We start from the raw sequence: 22,657 nt of genomic DNA, 5'->3' as shown, positions 1-22,657 counted from the left end.
CTGCCAACTAGACATGGAGCTATTGATCACTACCCGTTGAGCCCGACAATCTAGCCAGCTTTCTATCCACCTTTCTATCCAGTTGCTCAACTGATGCTTCCACAACCAAGAGCCTTTCAACATGTCAACCTGTATAGAGATCTAGATGCTACGAAATGTATAAAAACCTAAATGCAGTCCAACTCTCTCAGACATAATTTTTGTGCAGTGCTAGAGCAATTCAAAGAGACCTACCCTGAAAAGGGCTGGGGCTGACACACACACACCAACTCCAGTCCTTTCCAATGTAGGTGTCTGAATTGCTGTAACACTACAGATGAAATTGGGAAAAAGGAGGGAGACTGATGATCTGAATTTGAAAGACAGACCCCAATGTAGCTGGAAAATATTTTGACTAGGATGCAGAAGTGAGAAAATAATACTCTGAGGTTCTGAGGCACTAGAGGTTACCATCAGCAAGCTGTAGCCACAGCATGTGAAGACCTGCCTGTGCCAGACAGCCTTTGCAGGGCTGCCACTAAGTCTACTAGCAAGGAGTTAAAGGCCCTAAAAGCCTTCTACCATTCTCAGTTCAGGGACTGACAGATTCCTCTGATTGAGAGGCTGGTATAGGAACTGAAAAGGTGATGCTCTCAATGAAGGCATGCTATAAAGGGATGCTGACGGCAGCTTCTGCCTTGCCTATTACCCTGAAAGTTTCATCCCTGCAGAACAGAAGCCAAGTAAAGTGGAAGCAGAAAGTTCTGCTGAATAGTTAAGGCAATCCAGATACATTACAGTGGCTCATCGCATTTCAGCCTTAGCAAGTACCTGAAGTAAAGGAGTAGCAGAATGCCTCAGAAGAATACAGAAGAATAAAGGCAATAGAGGAGCTGGACAGCTCATCCACTAAAGGGACCAAAACTACAATAGTCCTATCTTTCAGTTGGTTGAAGCTGCTGTCCGTATAGGTGAATGGGAAAATTCACCATGCACCACCAACTTGATGTAATATGAAGTAAAACACCCTTTGAAGAGGTGGTCTGAAATTCCTATGGCTAGCATAAATATTTAGAATCTTCTTGGACATAAGAGAAACAAGGAAGAGACAAGTTTTAATAGAATCTAATCAAAAACACGGATGGTGTCGTTTCTTTAAACTGAAAGTTAAACTAGTAAGTCAAACACAATCATACCTTCTGTTGGAAGCCTATCCCATCTAAATTTATCTTAATTAGAAAAAGTACCAAGGAATGGGTGATAGGGTGTAAAAAAGCACAGTACAATAACTCACCTTCTTGTCTCTGGTCCTTACTTCCCCATAAAAATCTAGAGCTTCTTGAGCCTTTAAAAACTTGCCTCGATGTAACAAATATGCACAAATCATTACACCAGTTCGTCCCTTTCCAGCTTTACAGTGGATTGCTGCAACATGATTGTCATCTTCACTCAGCCATTGGTCAAGATCTTCACAAAAAGGTTTGATAAGCTCTAGCTGTGGTGGGTTATGGTCTTCAAAAGGATACTGTGCAACTGTGATAGGAAGATAAGATTTACAATGAAGTCTCAAATTTAATGCATTTTAACTAGTTTAATCAGAGAGGTTAACTTTACAAAATGCATATCATGTAATTAACAGTCTAAAGAAGTAACTGAATAGGTTTAGTGGTCTGACAAGTACTGTAATGATCAATTCCAGAAAGGTGGTATACAAGATGTGGAGCACATGCCAATAGCTTGGCCCCTCAAATTCCAGCAAATTCCCAATTCTTCACACAATGTCTTACTCAATAGAGCAATTTTGCTCATATCTGACAATTTGTCTTATAACAATCCATCATTCCAGAAGTGATCTTATACCAGAACCTATTGTTACAAGAATATAGGGTTAAGCCATGCCCACTGATCAGCAGAATTGCCTCATTTGAAGATATTACAATTCACCCAGGGACTGAACTGGTCATGTTCACGTAATTAGGTCCAAGAGACTCTAAAATATGCGTAATACGTAACCATAACTGCTAACTGTAAACAAAAAAACACACACACCCAGGCCTTTGAAATGTCTGGGTTTTACTTTTAAAAAAACAACCATTTTTCTTCTTTACTCATATACATCAATATCAGATGGCAACTACTTAGAATTGGGAAGAGGAGGGGACGACTCTGAAAACAGAAGAGAAATAAGTGATAACCAGGAGACTGCAGCATCCAAAAAACAAAACACACTTATCTTACAGTGTCAAGCAAAAATAGATAATACCCATATTGCTGCTCAGTATATTTAGTCACACAAAGCTGTATTTTCTCTGCCCAACAGGTTCCCTCACTGACTTTGAGGACAGACCGGCTCCTGCACAAATCGCCACTCAGATCTAGTCAGAAATTGTCACCTTAGAAGCGCTCTCTCTAGTTTTTGGCCAACAAAGAATGAATAAAGCATCCAATTTTGGGAAAGTCTTTTTTACTGGCTTGCCATACATTCAGGTTATGTAAATTCCTTTGGAAGAGACAGTTTAGGTCATGAGAGCAGAAGAGAGATGACTATTATGGTTGAATCATGAGATTATTTTAGCAGAAAATTCTGGTGCAGTGCAGAGTACCATTTTGTCTGGAAAAAACTGCAAGGACGGCTTATAGGCTCACAGCACAGGCCATTCACTTGGTCCTCTGGAAGAGCAAAAAAACCCCAAATAACTGACAAAAATGAACCAAGTTTGACATGGCTTTAAAAGGAGGATCCAAGACACTTCACAACTACATTCAGATTCCATCAAGGCAGCAAAAATGAGTGCTAGTCTTGCAAACTACTCCAATATAAAAATGCACCACCATGGTTCCTTTCACATGGAAGAGCAAGTATTCCTAAAATGGCCACCTCCAGGTGAAGATTACAGTCTTAGACCCTTTAGACAGCTGTATAGAAGGAAACTGAAGCAGTCCTTTAGCCACTACCAACATGGCACTGATAAGGGAGACAATATTCTGAGATATCTCTCAGAATATTGCCACCAAAATTTGGAGGTAGATTCCATTTTAGATGGGAACCAGCCAAGGTTCCCTCCAGAGAGGGAGTCACAGAGGAAGTCCTGGAAGAAAGTTCCAAAAGAAAAGCAGCTTGTTGTGGAAGCTTTCCAGGGACTAGATCTGAATCAAGGCTGTCATGGTTCCTTGTCGAGAAGGAACAATGGGCCTAGGAAGGGCTCAGCTGAAGCTTCCACAGAACACTTAAGTGAGTTAGGGAAATGTATAAAATGGCCCTAGGAAAAGTGGAGCAAAACAGTCTAGAGTTTGGGATGGCCAGGTGATTTCCCTGTTCAGGGACCCAGGGCAAGGGCTAGATCCTGAAGTAGTTGGGAGGACCCAGGCTCCTCTATACCACCTACCTAAAGATTGTGGGAAAATCCCTACACACTGGCATGAACTGAGGGAAGCTGAAGCATAAGACAGGTGAAAAACAGCTTGATCTCTGAAATAAGGGGAGAGAATCCTGAGAGGAAAGGCTTAAAGGTTACACAAACCCTAGGCAAAGGGCTATGGTCCACAGAGGGTCATGGTCTTGTTCTGGATAGTTTTTCATTTTGTTTTGGACTTAGTTTGCCCCACAAGGAAGATACTTGATTTGGCTGACAACCCACCCTCTGAATATCAGACACCTTAGAGATGCTTCATGTTGGGCACCCAAAATCACTTCTCATTTCTGAGTGCCTTAATTACTAAAGCTTCCTCTTCTCCTCGGGGCAGGCAAGGTGTATAAAAGGGGAGTTTAAGAGTCACTTTCTCAGATATCAAAGGTGGACTATTGTTTTTGTGATGAAAGGAAAGACAAAAATACAAAAAGTAATGCAACTCTGAGCAACCTCAGCTAAGGCAGAATAGAGCAATTGGGATGATACATACACATTCAACTGTGTTAAGGACACTTCGTCATATTCTAGACTAAAAGGATTTCAGTAAATCAGTGATTTCTGAAATCTAAGCTCCTTCTTCATAATGAAAAATAAAAAAGAAAGCAATCATGACATCTGGTCATGTGTTGTTAAAGGCCCACACAACTTCATTTATGCATCTCTCCCTCCTACTCTTGGAAGTCCTGGAATTGATCTTAATAGGATGCTTCCTCTCTTTACATACATGCTTTGACAAACAGTGAAATAGTTAAGAATGATGACATTTAAAGCATCATAACTGACATCTGAGTTAACACCCATTGAAATGAATGGGGCAGTTTAAACCGCTAATCTATTGTTTTCTACCTCTCTGTAAACCCTGGCAGATACTGTAGAATCAGTTAACCTCTGATTGTGTTTTGAAGGTTTCCTTTGCAACCATAACAGCTAGAGATTTAGCTTCTACTAAAAACATTTAAACAGACTCAGGAAAATGATTGAGAGTTCTGTCCATGCTCCTCAGTTGGGGCACACACCCCACACTTTGGAAAATTTTGAACAAATACTGAAGGAGACTATACCACTGACTAGATAAGAAAAAGGGCACTGGAGAGCCTAGTGAATTTAGACTGGAGTCCCAAGGATTACAGCTGTAGCATGGCCCATTAATGCTAAAATCCACTCTGTTAGATAACATGCTGGAGGTGCTTCCCTTTAGAGCTCCATCTGAAGCAAAGCAAGCTCCTTCAGACACTCTTAGATCATCCATACTGAAGAGCCTCTGTTTATCTATCCACCCATTCTGAATCATGGTATGAAAGTGAACTACTAATGCACTGTGTCCAGAGACATTCCTCTGCCAGTACTACCATGCAGGAATCTAGAGCCACCACTGGAGAAAAGTGCAGACATGAAGCAGCAACATTAATTTACTTTCAGCAGATGTCCTGCCAAAAGACTTTAGTTAACTGCGGGTCAAGAGGCAGAATTCTCAGTAGCACCCAAAACATCTCCTCAGTAAGTGGAAAAGCTCCAAGTCAGAGTGACACTGAGCAGCCCCATTTAAACAAAGACAGAATACTGAAGTGTGATGTAGTTTCAATTCCTTATGCAGGGGAAGCCTTGATTCCACAACTTTCTAGCAAATTTGCCTGTGGATACATCTACACTGCAATAAAAGACTAACGGCATGGCTGTGGCTGGCCCAAGACAGCTGACTCGGGCTGATGAGGCTCGGGTTGCAGGGTTAAGAATTGCTGCATAGACTTTCGGGCTCAGGCTAGAGCCCAGACTCAAACCCCACTGGGGCTGGGCGAGGGGGGAGAAGAGGGTCTCAGAGCCCAGGCTCCAGCCCAAGCAGGAACGTTTACACTGCAATTTTTAGCCTCGCAGCCCAAGCCCTGCAAACCAAAGTCAGCTGACCTGGGCTGTGTGACTTGGTGCCACGGGTTATTTACTGCAGCGTAGTTATGTACCTTCTGACCAATAAGCATGGCTTAACCTAGTATTCTCCATTTTCATTCTATGGACTCTTGTATATAAGAAAGGACCCGTCTCCCAATTTCCATAAAAGTCCCCATTTTTGGGGAATTAAGTGTTGATCAAATTAAATGGAGTACTTCATAGTTTGTTTTAAAATTAGCTTTGAGTCAATCTCAGGCGTACACACTGAAATTTTAACTATTTGTGTCGTTAGCCCTTCATAGATAATTGCTAAGAATATACTTTCTACGCAGTGTCAAGCACCACAGTAAGCTTCTCATGAAGAAAAGGAGTACTTGTGGCACCTTAGAGACTAACCAATTTATTTGAGCACAAGCTTTCATGAGCTACAGCTCACTTCATCGGATGCAGAGCTGTAGCTCACAAAAGCTTATGCTCAAATAAATTGGTTAGTCTCTAAGGTGCCACAAGTACTCTTTTGCTTTTTGCGAATACAGACTAACATGGCTGTTACTCTGAAACGTCTCATGAAGGAATCTTAAGCTAATACTGTTCTTCTCTCTTCCCCTAAACACTATATTAATATTTGACAGTTTTATTTTGTTCCTTAGTTCAGAAAAATAAAAGGAGAAATTGGAGGGGGGAAAAAAGCTAATAGCCTAGATCCTAGGCAGCACAAACATACCTCTGCAGTTAAATTTGGCGGTGTCATAATGTCTTTCAGCACATCTAAAAAGAAAAGATTAAAGTTCAACATAAGTACATTAGGTAAGTCTAAGGTTCTATCACACTTTGGTATGTAAGGATCAGCATATGAAAGCCTCCCCCCCCCAAAACACACCCTACATTCACATCACTTTTATAGCTCAACACCACAGCTAAACTTGATCCATGAAATTCAGAATATGGCAAACTTAAAAGATCTTGCTGAAACAATGGTTACCCCACAGTAACTGTGGTTCTTTGAGATACTGTAGTCAGTGTAAATCTCCCTTGAAGTATGCATATGCTTCATGAGCAAGATCAGACTTTTTGGAATAGCTGTGTTCATCAAGGTCATGCATGCACCCGGTTCTCTTTTGCTCCCGTACAAGGGCATAAAGGACAGAGTGGCTGTGACTCTCCTTCAGCTGCCTCACATTTTGAAACTTGCGTTAGCTGAAGACACTGAAAGCAGGGAAGGAGGATGGATTATAGGGTTCATACAGACATCCTCATCTCGAAGAACTGCAGGGTAAGAAAAACTGTTCAAGCATGTCAGTGTGGATCTCACTGCAGGTGACAGGTAAGTAGTACTCCTTCTGGAGGGTGAGATAGAGAGTACCAGCTGCATCAGTTGAATCATGCTGTCCTGAACTTGGCATATGCCCTTGTGGCTAAGTCCAATGCACAAATATTTGGTGAAGATCAGTGGTTACTCTATGTCACTGCCTTGCACGTTTCAAAAACTGGCACACTTCTGAAGCAGGTGGAGAATGTCACTTGAGCTTTGGTGGACTGAGCCCTGATGCTGTGAAAGACACACATACCAGCCAACTGAAAATATGAAATACACAGACATTCTCTGAGCTGAAATGGCTTGGCCTTTGGAATAGCCAGTTATTGACAGAAATAAGTGGGCAGACAATCGATGTAGTAAAACAATGCTCTGGAAACATCCAGTGTGTAACTTCTCTTCCAGTGTAGAGTGGGACTTTGGAAAAAAGGTTAGTTAATTGAGTTGCATCTGAATTGGAGGCCATTTTGGGGATGAACTTTGCGTAAACTTTCAACACCACCTTGTCTCTATGAAAGATTATATAGGAAGAATCAGCCATAAGTGTTCAGAGTTGCTCTCCTAACCAAAGGAATACAGCAAGTAGGAATAAAGTCTTCAGAGTGAGATGAAGGAAAGAGCATTCTGATAGGTTCAAAAGAGATGGCCCATGACCATGACTCAAGAGGATGACCAAGCATAACTGTACCGGTGGATGGGTAGCAGAGATTGAGGCAAGGGGGACCTTAATGGAACTGAACTCTAGGCCACAGCATTTTAAAAAGGTACACAGCAAAGGGTAGAGGATCTTTGATGGTATAGCCTGAAGGGTGAAAGCTATGTTGGGCCACACATCAAAAACCTTAAGACAAGTAAGTGTTTCTGGTAGAGGTCATCTTGCTTTGTAGAAGGATACCCTGAACTTGCTATCCATGGTACTTAGCCAGCCAACATCCAGTCTGTCAGACGTAGTAACTTCAGGTCTGAAGTATATGACTGTGGCACTGCAATATCAAGTCCAGGCAATCTGGGAACCGAGCAAGCAACTGAACAGACATCTGTAGCACATCTGTCAGCCAAAACTACCCTCGCCAGTAGGGGACTACGCAAATGATGATAGTTCTCTCATTTGATTTCAGATATCACCGTGGGGGACCAGGAGAATCAAAGAAAAGGCACACCTCAATTCCACTCAGAATGAAGATGTCTGGCAAAGACCGCAAGCTCATGGATCCTCTGGAACAAAAGTTCTGACACTTGGTGTTGTCCTTGGCGACAAACAGTTCTCTCCCCCAACAACGAAGTATCTGTTCTATGATGGACCTCTTCAGTGACCACTTACGATTGTTACTGTTTACTGAAGAAATCCACCAGACTGTTGTGGACACTTTAGTTGTGGAGAGCCATCAGGGTGATCTTGTATTGATGACTTACAGAAGGGTGAGGAGTTGGCAATTCATGGCTTGTTCATATAGTGCACTGCTGAGGCAGTCTGTCAGGAGCTGCACTGGAATTTTGAAGGACAGCCTCTATGTCATTCATACCTAATATGATGGCTCTGAGTTAAGTCTCAGGTCTCATGGGGACCAACACCATTGTACTTGCAGGTGGTCCCGCTGGGTTTCCCAAGCTGTCGCTTAAATACCCATGATTAGTGTTCTAGTCAGGGAGGGAGCTACAGAACAGTACTATGCCCCTACATGTTCTTGGGTTCTAACATCCAAGTTCTGCAAGAACATGAGGTGGTACTCAGACCTTCTGGAGTTTTGGCAGAGTAGACTGATCTGAGCCAGAATTATAAGGGCCACAGGTGAAATCTGACAAGTACTGTCATGTATACACAGGCCAACAAGTGGTCCAATACCCCAAGGCAAGCCTGTAGGTCATAGGCTGGTTTTATTTTATCTTGGTAGCAGCCCTCACAAAAATAGGTACTTGTCTTTGTGCAGATATGCTCTCTCTGGCTTGGAACAGATCATAGCTCCTACAAACTCTATAATCTGTGATGGGATGAGAGTTTTTTCAAAGCTCACCATGAGATCTAAGTCACGCAAAAAGGGGGAGAGAAAGCACGTGCATGTATATATTCTAGGCTTGTTGCTGTCTCCTGCTGGGATCTGCTTCTGATCAACCAAGTGTAAGAGTAAACGTGGATCTTGTCTTCTCAGATCCTGTCTTCTCCACGACCAACATCCACTAGGTATTCTGTGGAGATTCTCGATACCATGTAGAGTCTGAATGGCAGTACCTTGTACTAGTAGTGATTTGGCCCCACTGTGAACCTCAAGGACTTCCTGTGGGCCAGGCTGATAGCTATGTGGAAGTACATGTCTTGTGAGGACAGCCAGATTCAGTCTTGAGTCTGAAAAGATGAGATGATGGAGGCAAGGGTTACCATCCTGAATCTGAGGCAGCATATATATCTGTTCAGTCTCCTCAGGTCAAGGATAGGATCCCTTTCCTCTTCAGGATAAGGAAGTACCAAAAGTGAGTCTCTTCCTCTACTTCTGAGGTATCTCCTGCTCTGCTCCTAGATGAAGCAAAAAGGCCAACTTTTTTGTTTTTTGAATAGGCTCTCATGAAAAGTCTCTTGAGGAACGGGGAAGGGGACAGGTAGGGAATACGGTGTGGAAATGAACAGGGTAGCTGTTGGTGATCAATACCGATTTGCCTGTTATACTAGAACTAAACCAAAGGACTACAACAGGCAGCTCCTCTAGTATAATGGTCTTTTACTTGGCAGATAGTTAGGTTGTCTGCTCTAGGAGAAGGAAGGTGCCTCTTGCTGAGCTTACTATTTGTATTGTTTGATAGAAGCTAGCGTACAGATCCCTACGAAGCTTAATGTGGCCCAGGAGTCCTTCATTAAATGGAGTGCTTTGTCTGTTCTGCGCCTAAAAGAGCTCCCCCCCCAAAAGGCAAGTCCCTCTCTGGTGGCTTGCACCTCTTTTGGGAAGCCTGAATGCTAGCAGCCATTTTAGAATGACTGATACTAGCAATCATAAGGTTTTCTTCATGGTGACAGCCATGGTGACTGATCTCAAACCATATTTGGACACATCCATGGTCATTTGCAATGCTGTTCTGACCACCACCTAGCCCTTTTATAATCCATTTCAGTTCCACCCCTTTCTCCTGGAGAATTTCAGACAGAAATAATTTATCTTTCCCAGCTAAGGAAGTTACATTTTGTGAACAGGGCTTGGTAGTTCACAGTGCAGAGCTGCAATGAGGTGGAAGAATACGTGTTGTGTCTGAAGAGGTACAGGTTTTTGGATTTGGAGGGGTTTTTTGGGGTTTGTTTTGTTTTTTGTTTTTTTAAAGTCCTTTTCTTTTACATGTCTTTTGTGGGCCCAGACTTTTCTTGTACTGCTGATACCACCAGAGACCCCAGAGTTTAGAAGTGTTCAAAGCCTTCTGAAATCACCCAGTATCTCCTTTCCACTCATATACATGTATAGGGCAAAGCTGTCAAGGTCTGCCATAATACCTTTGACAGCTCAAGTATGCCCTCATTGATTGGGAGGGTGTTCCTAGCAATGGTTGTAAAGCTTAGTATTTCAAATAGCTTTTGGGACTTCTACTGGATTACTGTGATTTCAGTATCCAGGGTCTCTGTAATCCAGGACAGGAAGCCTTGAAGTCCACTGACCCAACTAGTGGTGATGATGGTTCCCTTAGGTACAGATTGAGATGGCTGCTGTACCTCCATTGTCACATGCTCCTGGAGATCAAAGTCTGACACGAGTGAGTGGCCTGGCTAATGATGCCACTGTAGAGTGAGATCTTCTCTTCCTCAACATGTGGGAGGGGGATCTGCTCCAGTACACATGCAATGATGGTACCAAACATGGCCAGTGAAGCATTCTCTAAGGGTACTAGTCATGTTGAGGTTGGCCAGCTTAATGCCATCTACATCTCGCTCGGGAGGGCGGGGGAAGATATACTGAGAAATTGCCAGCATGTTTTTTTTTTTTTTTGTTGTTTTAAGGAAACATCTAATTTGAAGAAGTGGAGACGACAAAAGTTCTTCACAGTTTGTTGTTAAAAGCACAAGTTTTGAAGCTCTCAGAGTAGTGGGTTAGACAGTCGCTAGATTCCATCTTGCAGTCATACTTGATAAGAGGGAATGGTGGGAGGGCCACGGCTGCTCCATCTTTTATGCAGTTGCACAGGAGTACAAAAAGTGTCTGCCTGCTGCACCAGGCAGACAGCCTCAGACACTGTTATGCAAGATTTCAATCTCACACAGGAGGCACACTGACACTCAAAGTAGTAAATCTTACCTATTCTTTCCTCATTTAGAATTTTACGTTTCTATTTAAAAATCCAATTAGAACTAATCAAATGTAAGACAGTAAACAAGCCTCTGAGACTTCAATTTATTTATTTATTTATTTTTGATTCATCCAAGCTACAGATGTGTTTTTGTAGCCAATCCTGACATCGGGAATCCCTAGCAGCTTCAGTGGCTTCAAAATTTTGAAAAGCCACTTAAGCTTGAAAATGGCCACGATTTAACATGCAACCAATCTGCACCTTCCCGGCTATCATACAAACATGAGAGATTATCCATCAACTTGACTGACAGGTCTCAAGGCCAAAGAGAAGGCAACAGCCTGTTTTCAGCATGTGGCTTCATGCCAGAGGCAACTAAACCTCCGCCTTCCCCATGTTGAGGAACTTTGCATAGAAGTAAGAGAGCACACAAAGGAATAGCCTCACAACTAATTATTCAAAGAAGACGACTGCAAGAAGTTGTACACAAGTACAAAAGAGGTATACTAAAGAGGATTGGGAACAAAGGAGAGATAGGGAATAAAAAGATTACAATTTTGGGGTGTATGAAAATAGAAGATAAAACTGAAAACTGGGTTAAATAAGAATACTGGAACTGAGAGCAAGTGGTTTAAGATGTCTGATCAAGAAAGAGTAAAAGGACAGGAAAGAAAATAAAAATGAAGGAAACAGTTACATTTACAAATATTTCTAATAATTGAAATGCCAAATTGTTACAATAGGCTTTATCTGCACAGTTTGAACACCAATTTAACTAAAATGATTTAGAAACTATAAGTTAAATTGATGCAACTGTCTAATGTAGATACTATTTGAGATTTCAAACAACAAACTACATTAAAACAACTTTGAGGTTGAAAAGTCAAGCGCTCAAAGTTCAGATATACTATTGTTATGAGTTTAATTACATGATCAAATTTTTTCCACAGGACCCCAGCTCATTTTTTTCCCCCCAATATTCATGTAAGAAAATTAGTAATGTCAACAACTTTGCTCATTTTTAAATTAAAAGTTAGTAACTACAATGGGAAGCAATGTCTTGGGGACTGATATCATACATAGATGCCATAACTAACGTGCTGCTCCTCAATGGTGCCCTAAAGCTAGCATTTGATCCTTTTCCTATCTTGGGCCAAATATTGTGCTGAATTACCCCCTTTATAATCCTAGTTAAATTTATGATTACCTAGTGTAAGTGTTTGTACAGACTTTGCCCACATAAGAATTAAGAAATTTCCTGGATTCTCTACACAAATGAGTGGCATTTACAAACTAGGTTTACCATGGCTGTAGAGTCATTTTATTCTGAACCTGTTCCCAATCGATCCACTTCTTGAAAAAACCCAAAACTCTTTAGGCACATTTTTCACATGAAAGCCTCATCCAAAGAGCAAATTTGGTGATTCTGGGACATTATTAAGTCACCTACATCAGTCTCGAGTTAACCAAGCAGGGAACAAGTGAAATATATGTCTTGTAAGGACACAAAAACAAGACTTTGTTTTGTACTCATAACTGAAAGACTTACATTTCAACTTAAAAACTTGCCATGAAGTTGAAAAAAGCCTTGACACATTGACAAATTTGGTTCATAAATACAATAGATAATATTAGAAAATCTGGAATGGTGTATTGGCAATATACATATCTCAAAGGCTCTTGTGCCCTGAATACAATGGCTCTTATCACTTCCTCCTCATTTTTAACCCCAAAGTTTTTAAAGAGTAATCCTTTACTCCTCTTTACCATCCACAAGCTCTGTGCCTCCAACTTTATTTTAATCTACACATTTAAAGTTTTTCCTCACCTCTTCCTTACAAATTCTTATATGCTGACCTGATTTAGAAATTATAACACATTTAGTGTTTTTACTCACCTGTTTTTAACCTGTCACTATTTGTGCCAGTTTCAAATGACACACTCAGTACTGAGCAATTCAACACTCCCTGATCTTGTGAATAATATCAAAGCCACATTTCACTAAAACTGACAGTCCTAAGAAGCAAGAAGAAGTTATTCTATTTCACATTTTTCCAGAAAAAAATTGGCTCCTACAAATAGGATTCGGGGGGCAGAAGGGATGGAAGGATAAAAAATCCTTCACTCAATCTTGACCGTTCTGGTTAGAAACCTGCAGATATCCATTGCGTATCCAGGGATGTGAATATCCACAGACCATTTTTATGGATTTCAGTACGGATGTAGATATAAATTTTGTATCCGCATAGGGCTCTGCAGCACACACTCACCTAAACATAGCGGCTGTCATCCAGCCTGAAGGCTCCAGCTCAGCTCTCTGAATCACGCAACAGTGTGTTGTACATTCTGGGAGTTGTAGTCCCCAGCTTGCTCGGAAAGAGAAGGTAAACTACAGCTCCCAAAAAGTAGTGAGCTAAGTGTCATTTTGAAGGTGGGGTTCTTTAAACAGATAGGCAGCAATGGCTGCGTGCATTAGAGCTGTCGTAACTGCGTTGGGGTGTCCGAGCCCCCCAGGGGGAGGGTGGCGCTGCATAGAAGGACCCAGAATTGTAGCCTCCCTGGCTGGAGCAGCGAAGGAAGTACAGAGGCAGAGGGGGCAGCAGGTCTCTAGGGAGAAGTGAGCTGGAAGGTAGGCGCATGGTCGGGGGCTTGACACAGCCCTGCGTCACTGCTGCACAGCGACCTGAGGAGCTGTTTAGAGCCCTGCAAATCTGTGGATATCTGCGGCTCGTGGATCGGATGTTGATACCTTTTCGTATCTGCAAAGGGCTCTAATTCCGGTTTAAGAGCTATTCAACGAATTACCTTTTTAAAATAACTATATCAAAAAAACTTGAAATGCAACCTGATGACTATGATAAGCCCTCCCCTTGATAATTATAATTTAAAAATATCAGAACATTCACTAAAGCCCTCTAGCTTTGGGTGACCAGGCTGAACTGCAGAAGGAGTGAAATGGTGACAGACACCCAATAAATACCTAGTTAGCTCTTTAAGGCAGGAAGAGTATATTCAAATGACTTATCAAGTGCTTTTAGAAATACTGTCACTTTTAGCTGTGAACAGAGCTGGCACCTCTTTCAGTGGGAGGTTATATTCCGATTAGGTTGCCTTCTGAACAATTTACAGGCACAAGAAAATCTCATTACTGGACTGTATGATCAACTGCTTTCAAAATTGTCAAAGTTGTATTATTTTAATATACAGTTTGGTTAACATCAATACATTTCCCTCCTCCCATCTTTTAAGAGCAACCTTATGGCAACTTTTAAAAAAGCATTCCATTTCTCATTCATTTACGTGTATCTGGAGTCTTAAAACTGTCAACTATATAAAGATAATCCATCAGGGACCTATTTTTACTAAATCTGAGGTACATTTACACTATTTTTAATTATTTACTGTTGATTTTTCTGTAACAAAAAGGAAGAAAAAATATACAGAATTAAGCAAAATAAAGCTTTGAGAGGCTCAAAATAGACCAACCAACCTCCAAGGTAACTCCTATTAAGTTTATTTTTTCCTGCACTGCATTTTTGAAACATGTACATTCACAAACTTCAGCTGAAATCAACATAACATTACTGTACATTTCAGAATGCAGCTCAGGATCACGTTTAAAACAAAAGGAAAATGAAGACAAAGGAAATAATTAACAAAATCCTACAAAATATTTTGATAATAGATAAACGTATGCATAACTACTCAATCCACAGAAGCAAGCATTATACCTATAAAACTAAGGCAAGCTCAACTCCACCAACAGTTGCAATAACTTATTCAAAATTGCACATGGGGATAGCAAAGAGTTCATGTAGATGCAAAAAAGCTGTTTAAATACAGTGTATAATACTGATGCAGTGCTATAGAAATAGAGATTCAGAACAACAGAAAATATCTATTTTGCAGTTCCATCACTGAAGATGCCATTAATGTATTACCAGAAACCATGATGTGAATTACTTCTGAATTTACCACATGGTTAAAGGATCTAAAATGGGCTGTACACCATGCAATTTAGAGTAGATCAAGTAACAAGAGCCCATACCAGCATGCCGTTTAATATCTTCATTACACTTTACTAAAATGAAGTAACAGTGCTCTCAATTAGTTGTCTTGAAATAATTGTTTTAAGAAATTTGTAAAACAATATGTTCAGTTCTGTCCAAGCATAAAAAGAAACCATTTTCACTCATGAGCTATGATTACAACATTGTTTTGAAAGGCATAGATATAAAAGCATACTTACAGATTGTATATCTTGTAATGGTTTTTATGTTTTGAATCCAAAAACCTTAAAAGAGAAAAGGCAATTTACATACATGTATTTTGGCTACTACTGTTTCAAAGATATTTTAATATATTTACTAGACGACAAAATGTTTTCAGATTAATTTCAAACTAAGCAGTTTTGAATCCGAAATGCAGGCTACTCCCCCACAGTATCTCAACACACAGTGATGGGACCCAATCCTGCATGCCTCGCTCATACAAGTAGCCTCACTAGCATCAACAGGACTACTTGTATAAGTGAAGGCAGCAGGTTTTAGGCCCATATAGTTAATTACAAAATGTACTTTTAATATTCATGCTCCATTTGTCAACAATACAGAATCTTTTTAAAACTTCTATTACTGCGCTTTAGTTTGAAATTGTTTACCAAAAGGATGTCTAGTTAACTAATTCAATAAAAATAATTGGTATAATAATTACTTCCAATGTAATCATAAACACAGAATGTTTACCAGAAACATTTTATCTTATGAGCTTCTCTGCAAAGTTTACTGATGCACCTGTACTTATAGGCCAATCACATATCATAAGAACACAACAACAGCCTCCATACTGGGTCAGACCAATGCTCCATCCAGCCCAGTATCCGGTCTTCCTACAGTGGCCAACGCCAGGTGTTTCAGAGGGAGTGAACAGAACAGATAAACAGCCCATAGTCCATTCCCAGATTCTGGCAAACAGAGGGTAGGGACACTTTAGAATACCATCTGTTTTTGGTGATTTATTAGTGTTTAGTTTATAAATTTGTTCCAAACCTCCTCTAATGACATCTCAATCTGGGACAGTTCCTCAGATTGATCACCTACAGAACGGCTCAGGCTTGGGAACCTCCCTCACACTCAGCCATGAAGACCGATGCAAAGGATTCATTTAGTGTCTCCGCAATGGCCTAATCTTCCTTAAGTGCTCCTTTAGCATCTCAGTCATCCAGTGGCCCCATCGGTTGTTTAGCAGGCTTCCTACTTGTGATGTAGTTACATTTCTTGCCCTTTTTTTTCTTTTAAATCTTGGGCTAGCTGTTCTTCAAATTCTTTTTTGGCCTTCCTAATTATATTTTTACACTTCACTTGCCAGAGTTTATGTTCTTTTCTATTTTTCTCAGTAGGATTTAACTTCTACTTCTTAAAGGATGCCTTTTTGCCTCTCACTGCTTCTTTTACTTTGTTGTTTAGCCACAATGGAATTTTTTTGGTCCTCTTATGTTTTTTTAATTTGGGGTATATATTTAAATTGAGCCTCTGTTACGGTGCCTTTAAAAAGTTTCCACGCAGCTTGCAAGGATTTCACTTTTGGAACTGTACCTTTTAATTTCTGTTTAACTAAACTTCCTAATTTTTGTATAGTTCCCCTTACTGAAATTAAATGCTACCATGGTGGCCTGCTTTGGTATTCCCTCCCCCGTCACAGGGAGGTTACATTTTATTATGTTATGGTCACCAGTTCAGCTATATTAACCTCCTGAACAGGATCCTGTGCTCCACTTAGGACTAAATCAAGAACTGCCTTTCCACTTGGGGGTTTCAGGCCTATCTACTCCAAGAAGCAGTCATTTAAGGTGTCAAGAAACTCTCTGTGCATCCCATCCCATGAGGTGACATGTACTCAGGCAATATGGGGATAGCTGAAATCCCCCATTATTATGGAGTTTATTTTTATAGCCTTTCTAATCTCCCTGCACATTTCAGAGTCACTATCACCATCCTGGTCAGGTGGTTGGTAATATATCCCTATTGCTATATTCTTATTAGAGCATGGAATTACTATCCATAGAGATTCTATGGTACTGTTTGGTTCATTTAAGATATTTACTTCATTTGATTCTACACTTTCTTTCACAAACAGACACATTTCTGTCACTCCCCCACCAGTACGACCTATTCTGTCCCCTGGTATTACTGTGTCGCATTGATGATCTTAATTCCACCAGTGCAATTAAAAATCAAATTCCAAAATGGATCTAAATAGCCATTATTAGCCATTAACGCACTGCATTAGGCATTCCAATTAGTATTTTCGGCACACAGAGAGGGAGGAAGAACATTATTTTCTAATTATTTGAACCAGCATCACTTAAACAGCTATCAATCTCTAAAAACAGATTAATGTTTTTTCCAATGCTAAAACTCTAGTGATCATTTTCAATATAATTCTCTACAATGTTACTAAAATTTGATACAGCAACATGAAGATAAGAATACTTTGGGCTAAATTTGATACAGCAACATGAAGATAAGAATACTTTGGGCTAAATTTGATACTTACACTGACTTAAGTGAGTGCCAATGTTAGACCACTGTGTTTTTATAATGTGGTACAATCAAAATCCTCAAAGCCCTTCAAACCTGTTTAATCACATCCCCTTGAGGTGGAGAGTACACTCATTTTAAAGATGAGCAAGGCACAGAAGTCAGAGGTACACTGTCCGAACGAGAACAGTCTTTTTTAATTGCTTATTTTGGGTGGGGCTTTTTTAAAGGGTTCTTACCTATTTTACAGAAAGCACCATAAATTAATGAAACTGGAAATTTTAAAAAAATAAAATTAATCTTTTTATAGACCAAAGTTTAGGTAGACTAATGAATTTCACTTTGTTTCCCATTTCAATTTTATCTTCTCATGCACTAGCACTAGTTTGGAATGTTTGAGTTGCAGAACTTAACAGGAATTTTGATCTGTTTTTAAAACAGTACTGGTATTTTTTCCTATTAATCTTGGATTTTGTAAAAGTTTATTTAAATAAAAGTCTAAATTTGACGTCAAATTTAATCTGAATAGTTTCCCTCTAAGTGTCCCTCACTTACCAGTCAGTCAGTCAACGGGAAATAGAGGAACAGAACCCACAGAATTATAAGTGATAAATTTTCTGAACTAAGTAGGAACAAGGTCAAGTTTTCCCTGCTTTGTTCAGGTCAGCTAAAGTACTGTGCAAACTCCCTTCCTCCCCCTTAATGGTGGGGAAGGGGAAGGGGAAGAGGAAAAAAAGTCTCTTCTACACTTCATGTAGCAGCTTTAAGAGCTGAATTATAACCATGATACACCAAAAGTGCCATGATTATATATGATGTGTCACCTGGTAATGTTCAATAAGAAACAACATACAAGTGTTTACACTTATCAAAGAGTGTTTGCACATCAGCCAGCATGAATTAAATTAGCCATGGCAGTACATGCTGTTCACATTGAAAAGAAACATGAGCTGCTAAAATCCTGGAAAGCTCAAGCAAAAACAAGCTCTAGTTATCAGTCATAATACTCCAGAAGAACCTCTGTGGTTAAACTGATGTGTTAAAATAAGAACAGATGTGAGTATAGCACTGAATCCTAGACTGCAAGAACACAGTTACGACTGGCACCCTTGTAGGCCGTTTCAGAGGGTTCAAATGGCTTAATGAACAGATTCATCCCTAGAGATGGCCCCACAAGATTAGAGTTGGAATACATGGAAGGGGGAGGGGCAAAACTGGCACTCTCTCTGGTTTCTGCCAGTAGTTTACTGGCTTTGTGGATGAGTTTTAGTTTCTAGGGTTGTCAAATAAGGCATTTTTCTAAGCCCTCACAAAAAGTTAAAAAGCCTCAACGCAGCACTACAACAAACTTAAAAGTAACTGCTTGCATTTTAAAAGATGAAGAGTAATAGTAGCTTTCTAGAAACAGAGTATTTCCAATACAATAATGTCATTAATTAATTTGACACCACATTTGACATTGACTAGTCAAAAAAACTAGATACTAATTTCTCCCGGACCTTGAGTAAATGTATATGGATTGTGTGTAAAGCATTAGTAAACTCAAAAATTTTTCATAAAATGAAAAAATGGTTACTGCCGCTGGGGTATTGCATGGTTATACTTTTGTAGTGTCATGCTTCATGTTTGACAACAAGGAACTCAAGGTAACATAACCCAGGTCACATGCAGGTCCCTTGCAGTCATTTAATTTGCATATTTTAAAATATCTAAATGACATTGATTATATACCTATGATATGGCTTTGCAAAATGAAAAGTTCTCCTTTAGTCACCTAACTTTATGGAAATGCTATTTTGCTCATCTAACTTTTATTTAAAGTCTATGACTTGCAGATAATGCACAGTATTCTCAAAACCAAGTACATCTCTTCTAAATTGTAAAGCAATTAGAATTAAATATTTGTAACTGTGGCAGGCAGACAGCCAAAACTACACTTGCAATATTAATTTGGGTTGGACCACCAGGTTGGGTAAGATTTCCCACCCTTTTTGACCTTTTATGTCTAGAACCCATATTCAACAAAGGATGTAAGCGGGGCTTAGGACAAAACACAGGCAGGCTGACTGGATTCACTGGAAGCCAGAAATCACTTAGGATAGGAATTTGGGAGTAAGGGTGTAGCACCAGCACAATGTAAAATGGGTCAGCCAGTAGCATCTGTATCTCTACCACTGTAGGTTGATGCAATGGACATAAAGTAATCTGATGAGAGATGTGAGCACCATATTGATAACTTAAGATGAAGGTGACTCAAAGGCAAAGCATATGGAGTAATCATTTTAGCACTAGGTAGTTGAAAGACTATGGCAAGTTGAACTCACTGAGCAGAGGAAAGACTTCTCTGCTTAAAATACAGAAAAACTATAATGAAAAGGATAGATTTAAAGATCACTTCTGTTTTATCATGGCTGTACAGAAAACTGCTTCATAGCAGAAGATTTTCTGCTTTCAACAGAGAATCTTCTGTTTTGCTTCTCCACATTCAAGCTGTCAAATACAGAGACAGGATAGAGAATCCAGCTTCAGCTCTGAGACATCAGATCTGGAATACCAGACAGTGGAACTTATAGATCCAGTAAAAAATCCTTGGTCTGATCACCAAAGTGCTTTGCCCAGGCTGGGGCTGCTTAACAGTGTTCCTCTCCTGCCTACACTTATCAGTCTGGGTATGAAAGGGATTAGAAGAAATAAGGTGGGTAGAAAGCTGGCTAGATTGTCGGGCTCAACAGGTAGTGATCAATGGCTCCATGTCTAGTTGGCAGCCGGTATCAAGTGGAGTGCCCCAAGGGTCGGTCCTGGGGCTGGTTTTGTTCAATATCTTCATAAATGATCTGGAGGATGGTGTGGATTGCACTCTCAGCAAATTTGCGGATGATACTAAACTGGGAGGAGTGGTAGATACGCTGGAGGGGAGGGATAGGATACAGAAGGACCTAGGCAAATTGGAGGATTGGGCCAAAAGAAATCTGATGAGGTTCAATAAGGATAAGTGCAGGGTCCTGCACTTAGGACGGAAGAACCCAATGCACAGCTACAGACTAGGGACCGAATGGCTAGGCAGCTGTTCTGCGGAAAAGGACCTAGGGGTGACAGTGGACGAGAAGCTGGATATGAGTCAGCAGTGTGCCCTTGTTGCCAAGAAGGCCAATGGCATTTTGGGATGTATAAGTAGGGGCATAGCGAGCAGATCGAGGGACGTGATCGTTCCCCTCTATTCGACATTGGTGAGGCCTCATCTGGAGTACTGTGTCCAGTTTTGGGCCCCACACTACAAGAAGGATGTGGATAAATTGGAGAGAGTCCAGCGAAGGGCAACAAAAATGATTAGGGGTCTGGAACACATGACTTATGAGGAGAGGCTGAGGGAACTGGGATTGTTTAGCCTGCAGAAGAGAAGAATGAGGGGGGATTTGATAGCTGCTTTCAACTACCTGAAAGGGGGTTCCAAAGAGGATGGCTCTAGACTGTTCTCAATGGTAGCAGATGACAGAACGAGGAGTAATGGTCTCAAGTTGCAGTGGGGGAGGTTTAGATTGGATATTAGGAAAAACTTTTTCACTAGGAGGGTGGTGAAACACTGGAATGCGTTACCTAGGGAGGTGGTAGAATCTCCTTCCTTAGAGGTTTTTAAGGTCAGGCTTGACAAAGCCCTGGCTGGGATGATTTAACTGGGAATTGGTCCTGCTTCGAGCAGGGGGTTGGACTAGATGACCTTCTGGGGTCCCTTCCAACCCTGATATTCTATGATTCTATAAATGCATAAGGAGATTTGAGACCAGTTCACAAGATGGACAACTGTCAGCCATGATTTTTTTTTTTGCCTTCCCTCAGAGAAAAGCTGGTATTATTTCTTGTTCCAATGGTGGCACACAGATCTACCCAACAATTTCTTCCCTTCTGGAAATCCAAAGACGATTTCCTTCAGGGATCACTTATGCTGAGCACTGCACTTTCAGTTGAAGACACTGACCTGAATGTTTCCCTGGCCTTATAGCTACAGACTCATAGCTTAATCTATTTAGCTTAAAGAGAAGGTTAATGGATGACTTGATTACAGTCTATAATTACCTACATGGGGAATAAATATTTAATAATGGGCTCTTCAGTCTAGAGAGAAAGGTAAAACAATCAAATGGCTATAAGTTGAAGCTAGACAAATTCAGACTGGAAATAAGGCGTAAATTTTTAACAATGGTAAATTTTTCCAGTGGTTTTCAAGGGTTGTAGTGGCTTCTCCATCACTGAATTTTTAAATCAAGATTGGATGTTTTTGTAAAACATATGCTCTAGAAATTTCCCAAAATAATTCCTATGGCCTGTGCTATACAGGAGGTCAGACTAGATGATCATAATGATCCCTTCTGGCCTTAGAATCTATGACTCTAGAAGAATTCAACCAACCATAATGAGAGATGACACACAAGGTAGAGGGGTAGTATTTGTGAGCATTTTGAGAGAGGAATGCATAGATTGAGGTAGGCATGCTTCACATGTCAAGCTAATTGCTCTTTGCTCCTGCAAAGCAGTAAGGCTGGACTCCCCTTGAGTCCAGAGCACCTAAGTTAATATATGGTGATCTCCCCATCTCCCCAAGTGGAGGCATCCATGAGTACACCTCTACCCAGATATAACGGGGTCCTTGGGAATCAAAAAATCTTACCGTCTTATAGGTGAGACCGCTTTATATCGGGGTAGGGATAGGAACCGCGCTGCTGCTGCGCTTCTCCCTTGCTCCCTTCCAGGCTTGGCACACCAGTCAGCTATTTGGCGCAGGAAGCCTGGAAGGTCCGGGGGGGGGGGGTTGGGGGGGAGAAGCAGAGCGGCGGTGGCACACTCAGTAGAGGCGGCGGAGCGGAGGTGAGCTGGGGCGGGGAGCGGTTCCTCTCCCTACCCCAATATAATGAAGTCTCACCCTCTGCACACACCCCTCTTACTTGCTGCGGCCCCCTGGCCCCAGCTCACCTCTGCTCCGCCCCCTCCCACGAACATGCTGCAGTTCCGCTTCTCCACCCTCCCAGGCTTGCTACACCAATTTGGTGCGTGCTCGTGGGAGGGCGCGGGGGTGGGAGGCAGAGCGGAGGTAAGCTGGGGCAGAGACCGCAGCAAGTATTGGGGGGAGGCTCAGAGGAACAGCTTGCGATAACACGAATTCGAATATAACAAGGTAAAGCAGCCCCACTCCCCGGAGCACTGCTTTACTACGTTATATCTGAATTCATATTATATCTGACTGCATTATATCAGGGTAGAGGTGTAGTACTGTAGGCAGC

The 22,657-nt window shown here is 41.0% G+C and overlaps 1 protein-coding gene across 1 annotated transcript in view; it reads right to left on the bottom strand.

Moving 5' to 3' along the window:
- PTEN (phosphatase and tensin homolog) overlaps positions 1-22,657 on the bottom strand; it is a gene marked incomplete at its 5' end in the record, with an annotated part of 90,980 nt that overhangs the window by 31,062 nt on the left and 37,261 nt on the right. The window contains 3 exons of the mRNA XM_084633019.1: positions 1,274-1,512; positions 5,998-6,041; positions 15,095-15,139. Coding sequence (XP_084489145.1) covers positions 1,274-1,512; positions 5,998-6,041; positions 15,095-15,139 — 328 coding nt within the window. The remainder of the gene's footprint in view (positions 1-1,273; positions 1,513-5,997; positions 6,042-15,094; positions 15,140-22,657) is intronic.

The sequence above is a fragment of the Lepidochelys olivacea genome (genome assembly GCF_965140295.1).
Source record: "Lepidochelys olivacea isolate rLepOli2 genome assembly, chromosome: 7".
Lineage (NCBI taxonomy): Eukaryota > Metazoa > Chordata > Testudines > Cheloniidae > Lepidochelys > Lepidochelys olivacea.
The sequence above is the reverse complement of the archived record's forward strand: the minus strand, read 5'-3'. Positions and strand labels throughout refer to the sequence as shown.